The sequence below is a fragment of the Lagenorhynchus albirostris genome, chromosome 1, assembly GCF_949774975.1.
Source record: "Lagenorhynchus albirostris chromosome 1, mLagAlb1.1, whole genome shotgun sequence".
Classification (NCBI taxonomy): Eukaryota; Metazoa; Chordata; class Mammalia; order Artiodactyla; family Delphinidae; genus Lagenorhynchus; species Lagenorhynchus albirostris.
In genome coordinates, this window is record NC_083095.1 from 61075080 (window position 1) to 61087252 (window position 12173).

The window sequence follows — 12173 nt, forward strand, 5'->3', positions numbered from 1 at the left end:
AGTGATTTCAGGTTTCAGGGAGGTTAAAGTAAATTTAAGATTATTCCAAAGAAGGAATTTGATATCATAAAGGTGTCAATTCTCCCTAAAATAATCTACAGATTCAATACAATTCAATCAAAATTCCAGCTGGGTTTTAAAATCTTGACCAGCTGGAAGAGTAAAGGCCCAAGAATAACCAGGAATTTCCTGGAGAAGAATATGGTGTGGCAACTTGCTCCACCAGATGTCAAGAATTACAATAAAGCAACAGTAGTTAAAACATTGTACTATTAGGCCAGGGATAGAAAAATTGACCAAAGGAATAGAATAGAGAGCCCAAAATCAGATCCACACATACATGAAAGGTTATAATAGGACAGATGTACCACTTCAGATCTTTGGTTTAGGAGAACATTTCAATAAATGATACTGGAACATTTGAGTATCCATATGGGGAAAACTGAAGTTTTATCACTATATCACATTCAAAAATATCAATTTAAGGTAGAGTGAGGTCTTAAATGCAAAAAGCAGAATTTTTAAACTTTTAGAAGAAAATATGGGAAAATATCTTTATGACCTTGGTGTAGGGAGGGAATTTTTAAACAAGAATTTTTTTTAAAGCTGTGACAATAAAACAAAAAAGATATATTCAACTACATTAAAATTAAGACCCTCTGCTCATCAAAAGACATCATGAAGAAAATTTTAAAACCAGCCACAAATTGCAAGAGTATACATGACACACATGTAACCAACCAAGGACTAATACACAGGACTTATTTTTTTCAATGCCAAAAATCAATATGAACAGGACAAACAAAAATGTGTACAGCAAATTGATAGAACAGGAAGTATAAACATATAAAAAGATACCTCAACCTTTGCTCAAACTGAGAAATGTTAATTAAGACCATAATGAGACATTAGTTTTTATCCACCAAACTGATAAAAATAAAGTAGACAGCACCAGTTATTGTAGAGGATGGAGATCAACAGGAATACTCATACACTACAGGCGGGAGAATAAATTGGTACAATCCTATGGAACAATGTGCCATTTTCTTGAAAGTTAAACATTTACATTCTCTACATACCAACAATGTTAACAGAAGACATGAAAAAGAATATTACCCTTACTCTTAAGAGGAAAAAAAACAAAAGAAAACAACCCAAATATTAATTAACAGAAGAATCAATAAATAAATGGTATGGTTTAGTTTTGTAAAAAAAAAATATATATATATATGTAAGCAGTAATTCCAAGCACAATATAAAAATTACATTAATAGGTTTAGTAAACGTTACTCAAGACTTTTCACCTTGTTCCTCTTGGCCTTCATTTGAGCTTTTGCCAATAGAGCATACATGGTGGCCTCAGGCTTATTCAAAGTGATCCCATCTAAGACCTGAATGGCCTTGTCATGTTTCTCACAAAATGAATAAATGAGTGCTTGCTGTATAGGACTCAACTCAATGAGACCTAAAGGGAAAGGAAAATTTATCAATAACTTTGCCAAGTATCTAGGACTTAGAATATAATTATTTTAAGACAGTCAAGCAATTCAATAATCTATTTTTACAATATGAATTAATAAATCAATATGATACTAAAATCTACTTACTGTCAACAAACAATAAGACATTCCAACTACAAATGAACAAACAAAAAATAACAGCATAAGCCTGGTATTTCCTATAATAATCTCTCTCACAAAATTCACTAGGCTATGAAGTATTTTACAAATTGGTTACATACATGTGAAACTGAAGTTTTAGTTTCAAAATCTAACTTTGACTTTCAAGTGAACCCTTCATGCTACCTATACAGAGCTACTGAAAATAGTATAAAAAATTTAAAGAAGTATTTCTTTTTAAATTAAGACAATATTATAATTTTACATTGATTATATTTACCTTTGGTCATTTCTGCTACTTGGTAAATAGTGAACTTTGCAAGACCATAGCACTTCATCCTAAGAAGATATTGTCCTCTGGAAGAAATAACAGCTTTTTAATTCTAAGCAGTTAAAAATAATTTTTCTAAAATAAAGTTTTTTATACTCAGTTACTTAAAATTTTAAATTATAATACATTTATTCATACTTATTATAATACATTTGAAATTATAAATATTTTATGTAAGTCTAAATAGGCCAATTAGCGTGGAGATGTGAGAAGAAAACAATTTAGTAAATGTGAAGCTGAAAGAAAAATAGATCTTTTTGTAATTATCAGCATTTGAAAAGTTATACTCTGTTGCTGAGAAATTTTAAAAGCTAAACACAGTTTAAGGGGCATACAAATGGAGAAGTATTTACATAAATTGTTAAAATGTGGTTCAAGAGTTAAAAGATGAAGCAAGACCTTATCAGAAAGCATTGTTCCAGTCCATTTTCCCATTTTCTGTAAATCCATTTCCCATGTTAGTAATTATAATATATTTTTGGTAGTGATAACTCATAATTTGCAATGGGTCCTTTTATAGCAAGCTCTACTGCATTTGAAATACAATTCAATGTATCTTTTTTTTCACTGAATTATCTGAGGTTTATACTTGGTACCTCTGGGTACACAATCAAAATATATTACCTTACTTTCATGAGATCTGTGATAACTATCTAACCAGTAATCTAGAGAGGCCTCAAAGAACTTAAACACAGACAGTTGTGTTTTGATGCAAGGACAGAACTAAGGGAAAGATCTGTTATCTTATATTATGAATTATCTTAAAGTTTAACAAAAACAACTATATCTGACTTGCTGATTTGGAGATGGCCATTTCTGGGAGATTAAATGTAAAACAAGGAGGCTGGAAGGATCAAGAAAGAACTAAGGATTCCAACAGCTAGCTCAGATACTAAGTTATCCCAAGAAGAATTCTATTTCTATACACATACCTTATTATATATAATTGGATTCCATCTGGCTGAAGGTGGATAGCACGAGATAACTCTCTTACTGCCTTTTTCAATTTGTGCAACTGTTGAGTGATAAATAGAAACTTAGCTCATAATAATACTGATTGCTTCCTTTCTGATAGTTATTCCCTCCCACCCTTGAATACAGAAATTTTGCAGGAATCTCTCCTAATACATGTGTTTCTTAAGAATCATCAAAGCAAGTGGGATACAGAGAAGTTAAAAAAAAATTTATGAAGCAAAGTCTTTTTTTTAATTATCTCTAAATTTGAAGAATGATTATGCAGATCCACAAATATATAGTTTTAAATAAATATGATTATATCATATATTCTCATTTGTTTTTCTTTTTTGTTTAGCTTTTCAGTTTTCTCCCTCAACCATAACACCTTTTACACCAAACTTTACTCATGCTAATAAACTAGCTTGCAAAGGAATGTAAAATAAAAAGTAAAAGTCAATTCCACTTAAAAATAAGAGAGGAAAAACAAGCTTGCACTTAATGAGTAAAATGAATGAATAAAACAAAATACAACAATGATGAAAAAGATACCTGTTTAAAATCAATATACAATGAAAAGTAACCAACGATTCTTTCCTTAATACTGGTTACAGAGCATAATCTGAATTTATACAAATTTTTACAAACATTGGGGAAATTACAAAAGGGGGAACTAAACACATCCCAGCAAAATGAACCTGGGACAACCAACGACTCCTCTTACTATGCTGACATGGTGATCAAAACATTTGTGCATAGAAGTAGACAATACCTGTTAAAATGGTGCAAAGTGTTTGGAGGAAATAGTGGGTGGAGTCAAAAGAGGGAATTCAAAAGGAGGGAGTCTGAGATGTTTTTAAATAAATTTAAGAATTACTGTGGAACTTCAGGCCTGCTGCTTCTCAAGCTAACCCTGATCAGGTTGGTATAATTAATAAACCACCTTGTCATATGCCTGCATTGCTCCACCTGGTTCCAATCATACACAGCTATGCATTGAGGAAACCCTGACTGGGAATGATGGAAGCTCACTCTCTGGTCTTTGCAAGTTTTCCTGGGGTTGGACTTCTCCAGGTAGCATTAGATTGGATTTACCCTGGAGCCTAAACCCACACCGTAGGCATATGTATTCTTCTATATACATACACAGGGTTTGGTTTGTCATTGTTTTATCTACATGGGATCATACTGTATACACTTTAAAGTCTTCTAGATCTTGTTCTAGAATATCTCTTGGAAATCCCTCCAAATCACCTGGCATAATTCTAACTATTCTTTTTATTGATTATATAATACTCTATAGTGTGAATACAACATAATTTATTCAACCATTACTGTGAAGAGGTTTTTGTCTCCTCAGAACAATGAGTCTTTGAATATATGTCCTTACACCTTGATATTATGCTGGTGCTTTGGTTTCTAAATATGCTCGGAGGAAATTCCAATTTCCCCATAAGGCCTCAGCTCCATCAACAGGGAGTGAAGCAAAAGGGCCACACACACTCCCCACCCCTTCCCAACAGGGATCAAAAGCAAACCTTCCCTGGGGATAATACCAAAATGGCCCCAGGGTCTTCTGCTTCCATCATCAGGAAGGTAAGGACTTAGTCACACTGCATCCTGAGATGGAGACAACGAGAACAGAGCCCCTAGCAAACTCCCAATGGACATGCAGTGTGAGCAAGAAATGAACCTTTGTTACTTTAAGATGGTGATTTTGAAGTTTTATTTGTTGTTGTTGTTTTCCACAGCATAACAGGCTATCCTGACTGAAACCAATGTGAGGAGAGGACTTGTAGGAGATGAGGGCAGAAAGGTAACAAGGAGCCAGTTCACATGAGCTCTTGTAGGCCTTTGGCTTTTGCAAGATTTGGCTTTTATTCTGAGCACAAAGGGAAGCTATTGAAGGGTTCCAGGCAAAGAAGTGAAATAATCTGATTTATGTTTTAACAGGATCACTATGCTGCTGTTTTGAAAACCCATCAAAAAGGAATAAAGAACAGAAGCAAAAAGACCAGGAGGCTACTGCAATAACCCTGGTGAGAAATCAGTGTCTTGGACAGGACAGTTAATGATGGAGCAGTAGAAGGGAATATCTGTTTTGAAAGGTAGACACAACAGCTAACAGTCTTTATCTCTGGGAAGTCCAAGTTGGTTGGAGTCAGAGAAAGCTCTCATTATTTACTATATTGTTTGAATTTTACACTAAGGATATATTATTTTTTTAATTTAAATAACTTGTAAATTTTAAAAAAAATTTAAAAGAAAGTGTGAATGATTTGGACCCCATTCTATGCACAGATCTCATTCTATGAACTCACCCATTCGCTCACTCCTCATACACACACACTGATGGACAAAACTGATGGACTCTAAAATGTTAACAGTAGTTATCTCTGGAGAATGAAATAATGGATGTTTTTTAATGTATTCTTATTTGCATACATATATTACATGTGGTAAATACACATTGCTTTTGTAATAAGAAAAAAAACAGGCATTATTTAAAAAAAAAAAGACAAAAATTCACACCTAATCAGGAGAGGATTTTTAAGTGGGTAATTATAGTTAACTATCAATATATCTACCTAATATGTATTGTTTATAAATGCGTTAGGCTCTGTAATTAGCTGAAAAAGAATACGTTGATATATTTGAAATTACATTGAACAAATATTCAAAAAATTGAAACATTTTTAAAAGATCAAAGTTCTCAAACCTTAAATACCTTATGATAGGCTTCTGCTCGACAAATATAGCTTTGAATATACATAGGGTCAAGTCTAATAGCCTCAGAAAAATACCGAGTGGCTTCAATGTAGTTATCCAGGTGTAGTAGATATATGAGGCCAATATTTATATAAGGCAAAATAATCGTTCTAAAAAAAATGAGAAAGCAAAATATTCTTAGACATTTTAATTATTCCAGATATTCTCCAATTATAAATGAACCTAATGAAATACATACATCAATTTATACCAGGGTTCTTTCTCTTGGACAGGACAGTTTTCCTAAAGCAAAATAAATTAGTTAAATACTTTCTATTAAAAATTATAAACACCTTTATGAAATCCTTAGTTAGGAATAAACATTTGTAGAGCCTGTCCTAGGAACTGATTTCCTGAAGTCTCCTAGACTCTTAGCAATACTTCACTCTTCCCTGACTTATTCTTGACTTATCTTGGATAACAAGCTTAGGTTTCCTCAACTCAAAAGTTTTTGCCTCAAGCTATGTTATATTCGCCAAGAGAAAGGGTGAGGAACAGTGAGAAAGAGCAATATTCTCGAGGCTTAGGGTTAAAAATCCTCTCCACAGAGGTATTAACCCAGTTGCTTTTCTATATCAAATGAAAGTTGTTTTTCTCTCTTAGAATCAAACAATTTTCAATGTAGAAATAACCTTAGAAATTATTTGTTCCATGCCTCTATTTCAAAATGAGGAAACTACACATTCTGTATCCCAACTGCACAGAAGCCCTGACCCTTTTGCCGACTGCCCACTTTCTGGCTTTCTGCAACTGAAACTCATTTCTTTCTCTTCCTGACTCAAAAATATCCCAAAGAAAACCACTGTGGCCATTGTGGAGCCACAATGTTCCATGGGCCATGACTTTTCCCAAGTCAAGTTCAAAGTTTACCTTAAATAAGCTAAGTAAGCAGTCTGCCGGTTGGCACAGAATGGGCATGATTTGTTACTCTTTCTGACACCTTCCATTGTAAAGAATATTTCTTTGGAAAAAAGAGGAATTATTTAATTAACTTCTACTTTTTACAGCCTGGCTTTCTGACTAGTGTATGTAACTTTCAGTCTGTTCCTTCCTGAACCTATGTTCTAATGGTATTTGCTTTTTTTATTATGCTTTACTAAACAAAATGTAGTCAGAAGTCCTAAATAGAGGATTTCTTCCCACTGAGTTGTATATCGTGCCTAGCAACAATATAGCAAGCAATTATTTTGCCATTATTTTAAAACTTGATGACAATTTTCCATGAACTTAACTTCAAAAAGTTTTAACCTGGGCATGCCCAAACTGTTCTTAATTACTGGTTGATTTTGCTATCCTTGGATTTAAACTCCTCTCAAACCCATTCAATCTCTAAAGTTTGCAGAAGCATCTGAGGCAAACAGATATTGAGAACAGTTCTTATTTTAGAAGTAAGCTTATTTTCAGAGGTAGTATTCTAATTCTAGGTTGGCTTCATAATTGTCTCATTTTTACAAGGTTATTAATGATGAGGGGAGAAAGCTTTTTCTTCCACCTATTTCATATAAAAGTGAAATCAATAAGAATCAAAGGGAAAACATACCTTTCTAGAGAAATAACAGCTTCAAAGTCACAAACTGCCAGCAACCAAAGTTTTAGATCCGTGTAGAGTGTGCCACGATGCAGGAAGCAGCTAAGATTCTCACAGCCGTCATTTATGAGAGCTTAAGAATAAAGGGATATATCGTATTCAGGTTCTGAACAAACATATCCGAGTTACATTTTAGCCTATGCCCCTTCCTACTGTTTATTCTTATTTTTTTTAACATTACATAAAATAAAACATATCTGTCATGAGTGTACTTATTTGGTGAGTAAAACACAGTACTCACATAAAAAAGTGTATTTGTTTATAAGGAACAATGTGACTGTTATGGTTCACAAACTCATTAGAGCTGGGAGAAATCCTGGTATTAATCTATGATAGTCCACTCACTTTACAGATGAAGAGATTAAGGTCCAAAGGGGCCAGGTACAGTGACCATGCAAATCAATGGCAAAGATGGGCCTAGAATCTAACCTCTGATCCCCTGCAGTGGATTGCAGTCAGAAAGGTGCCATTGCCCTTGATGGCTTGTTATTATTTGGAAGGTAGGAAGGCATCATTACTGGCCCAAGAACAGGTTCTGGTACAAACCCAGACTGGGGCAGACAGAAGAGGTCAGGCTTATACACATAAACCAGGAGGGACAGCTCAAAGAGGCTACTCCAATTGCAAGCAGACCTTGGAGTTAACGCAGGCAACTTGACTATGCGTATCCCAAAGAACAGAAGCATGGGGCAAAAATAACCTCCTCTCAGGACTCCAGGCATGTGGCTCTCATCAGTGACCAGTCTAGCAGTCTAGAGGTTATCTCGTGTCTCCTCACTTGCTGATTCCCCCTCAACTTTCAAAAACATGCAGTGAAGTAGATGAGATTTTTACATTTGATCCACATCGCCCAAGCTTCTCAAGCTAAAAAGGGAAAGTTCTGCAAAAAATGAACACACAGCCTGGGGCACAAATATGCACAATACTAGATGTGGGGAAGTATTCCTAGTGTAAGCAGTGATCATACAGATTAAGCAATCACTTGAAGGTCATTTGACTGCTCAGTTCACAGTATGACTGTCTAGCAAGGAGAAAAATAGCTGCAGTTGGTTAGTTGGTTGCTCTAGAAAAATAGAAACATTCTTCTTTTTTTTTTTTTTTTTGCTGTACGCGGGCCTCTCACTGTTGTGGCCTCTCCCGTTGCGGAGCACATGCTCCAGACGCGCAGGCTCAGCGGCTGCGGCTCACGGGCCCAGCCACTCCGCGGCATGTGGGATCTTCCCGGACCAGGGCACGAACCCGTGTCCCCTGCATTGGCAGGCGGACTCTCAACCACTGCAACACCAGGGAAGCCCTCTTCTTTTTTTTTTAATTTATTTTTTTTTTAATTTTTGAATTTAATTTATTTTTTTATACAGCAGGTTCTTATTAGTCTTCAGTTTTATACACATCAGTGTATACATGTCAATCCCAATCGCCCAGTTCTTCACACCATCACCACCACCACCCCGCCGCTTTCCCCCCCTTGGTGTCCATATGAGAAACATTCTTCTTGAGGAAACAAAAATATTAGAATTACTTATCCTCTCTGTGCTTCGGTTTTCTCATCAGTAAAATGGGGATGATAATAGTACCTACCTCATAGCATTATTTTGAAGAGTAATTGAGACTCTCCATACATAGCATTTAGAATAGTGCTTGGCAAGTAGTGAAACGCCTAATGAATGTAAGATATTATTATTAGCTTAGAAAAATATATTGAGGGTCCTTTTTGATTGTGAGAGATAAAACTCCTTAGGCTATCCTATAGGAAAAGATTGAGGCTAAAATAAAGCTGGTCTGCTCTGAATAATTAAATAACAAGGATCTGTATTATTGTGATAGCCTAGAAAAGAGCAGGTGAAAAGCCCAAAACTTGGAGAAGAGGGAAATACGAGAAAGCAGCTCTTAGGAAGACCAGGAAGAAAGGGGTTTCGCCAGATGGCAGATGGACAGGGCTGACAGAGACCAATAAAAGATAAACTTACAGAAATAAGGGTGTTTAACCTTCAAATTTAAATTATCTGTGCTAACTTTATCCTCTGAACCCTAAAACATTTAGTAACAGATGGTAGCCGTGAGCAGTGAACGGGTGAACAAAAATGGAGACTCAATCAGACAGCAGAAATTAGGTACAAAGATTCCAAGAGAATTGAACAGGAATCCTCAGTTCTCTCTTCTAGGAATCCTTGGAAATAGAAGGGAGGGCACTAGACTCCTCTCAGCACATAGGATGGGCTTTGAGTTATTTTATTTGAATATTCATGGGAAGGGTGACCTCAGAAGGCAAATGGATTTAGAGATATCAAGAAACAATCATCTTTTGGAGTTCCCTGGTGGTCTAGGGGTTAGGATTCGTCACTTTCACTGTTATGGCCCGGGTTCAATCCCTGGTCAGGGAACTGAAATCCCGCAAGATGCAAAGCACTGCCAAAGGAAAAAAAAGGAGAAACAATCATCTTAGATTGCCTCCCCTGAGGAGCTATGTATTCTCTTCCTAAGAGTCTAGTGGTCTCCTTAATCTCTAGATTCTGCCTCATTTAGGATGTTGGGATTCTAGCACTTTGCACCCAGGTGAACACAGCCATGTTTGGAGTGTTGGACTCTGGCTAGAATTTGCCAGTCAGGATGGGCTAATTTATTCAGCTGGACACTGTTTACTGAGCACTTATTCTATGCCCAGAATTGTGGACATATTCATATACCAAAAATGCACTGGTACAGGGTAAAGAGAAAATGGCCACTTTTAGCTGCTGCATCCTCTTACTGAGGATTCTCAAGCCCATTTTTAGTCTAAGGGTTACAAAACTCTGAATTTGACTAATCCATGGGCTGGGTCTATGGAGTAGGACACAGCCCACTAGGAAAAATCACTACCATTTTATCAAGACGACTAAGAAATAGGCCTGGGGCTTCCCTGGTGGCGCAGTGGTTGGGGGTCCGCCTGCCGATGCAGGGGGCGTGGGTTCGTGCCGCGGTCCAGGAGGATCCCACATGCCGCGGAGCAGCTGGGCCTGTGAGCCGTGGCCGCTGGGCCTGCGCGTCCGGAGCCTGTGCTCCGCAACGGGAGAGGCCACAGCGGTGAGAGGCCCGCGTACCGCAAAAAAAAAAAAAAAAAAAAGAAATAGGCCTGGATTTCCATAAATAGCCTCCGAAATTCATATATAGAAAGAGATTTCTTTGATATGATATTCTCTCTGTCACAGTTGTACACACGTAAACACACACAAGGGAATATTAGAAACACTTTTAGCTAAATTATTGTAGCTTTAAGTATAAATAAACATATATGCTATATAAATATATAAGTATATATATATAAATGTATAACAATATACATATTACATTAGTCATCCCACATTAGTATTCTACTCCATGAAAGTGAGCTGCTGAACCTCAGATTAAATTCCCATGTATTTGCCATTAAAGGTGAAGTACCTGAAACACTATAATCCTGCAGTGCTCTAAGAGGGTTACTCTTCCTAAATAAGCAGGCTCTGTAATACAATGCTAACCAGTTATTAGGATCTAAGTGAATTGCAGTAGAAAGATCTTGAGTTGCTTGCTTATAAAAGTGCTGTTTAAAATATACTCTCCCTCGGTATGTCCTAGAAAAAGTAAAAAATTCATTTTAACATGTACTGCAAAATATAAATTTTCTCTTTTGGGCAAACTTATACAACTACTTTTATATTTGAATAACAACTTGTGATTATTTCTCTTTGCTTCCCAGGAAAGTTTAGTCATAATGTTAATAGCAAAAAGGATATGGACAATTTATAAATAAATATGTAAATATATAATAAAATACTTTATTATTATATGTATAAATAAATATATAAATATATAATAAAATACTTTATGCTTGTTGATAATATTATATATTAATTATATATATGCTTAATAATTATATTTCTTACATTTATCAGAGAGGTGTGTCAATAAAATAAATGAGGCACCCAAGATACACTGAAGATACACCCCCAAAAATGGGAGGCAGCTCTATCTGCAAGGGTAAAAGCTATTGTATCAGTTTTATGAGTTGAATTCTATCTCCATTAACTTCTGACTTCAATTGCAAAATTTTCATTGACCTATATCAACTCTGAAAATCTCATCTTCGATCACTTAATAATGTAAAACAAATCAGTCTTTACAGCTAAAATAAAAAAGACAATTAAGGAAAAACAGGAAGAAAGCTAGTAGGTTGCCTGCTCTGAAGAAGTTAAATCCAGGGGGAGGAAAATAGATGTTCAAGAAGGTTATAGTATGAAAACAATGGTAATTTGGAAAAAAGAGTACAGCAAGTAACAGAGGTCTTTCAAAAGCACTAAGCATCCTAAGACTTAGGATATTTTATCGTGGAACAAAATATTTTTTTACCCCACATATAAGAAATGTCTTATGTAGTTTCTAATGAATATAAGAATCTTACATTTATTTTTAATAATTTCTGATTGCTAAAGACTATTACTAATTATTTCTAAGTATATATATGATTCTGAACTTAAAATCTTACAGAATAAAGCATTACTAATATTTTTTGTAGGATTCCATTAAGTCATGTCAATTCCTCAAACACACTGACTTCTGCGTCCATTCCTTCTTTCATTTCTACCGCCTCAATACTGAAGACCCTCATCAGATCACATCTGGGCTACTACTTTATTCCATTCTTATCTCTAGCGTGATGAGATTTGATCATCAGCTAATAAAGATCACTTTTCTCAAAAACTTTCAACAGCCCCCTATTGACAATGGGATAAGGCTGAATTCTCTTAAAAAGGCATATAAGGCCTCCCATAAGATAACACCACATTATAACACCTTGAATTAACCTTCTGTTCTTCTCCAACTAATCTGATGCCTTCCTGCAAGTAATCCCCCTTTAAGTCAAGAAGTAGACAACCAGAATAGAACAATAACTAGGGAT

The 12173-nt window shown here is 35.5% G+C and overlaps 1 protein-coding gene across 1 annotated transcript in view; it reads right to left on the bottom strand.

Annotated features, from left to right (window-relative positions):
- The window catches only part of TTC6 (tetratricopeptide repeat domain 6), a 200619-nt gene that overhangs the window by 32550 nt on the left and 155896 nt on the right, over positions 1-12173 (bottom strand). The window contains exons 14-19 of the mRNA XM_060163954.1: positions 10679-10848; positions 7214-7334; positions 5633-5783; positions 2883-2965; positions 1900-1976; positions 1305-1465 (exon numbers count right to left, since the gene is read on the bottom strand). Coding sequence (XP_060019937.1) covers positions 1305-1465; positions 1900-1976; positions 2883-2965; positions 5633-5783; positions 7214-7334; positions 10679-10848 — 763 coding nt within the window. The remainder of the gene's footprint in view (positions 1-1304; positions 1466-1899; positions 1977-2882; positions 2966-5632; positions 5784-7213; positions 7335-10678; positions 10849-12173) is intronic.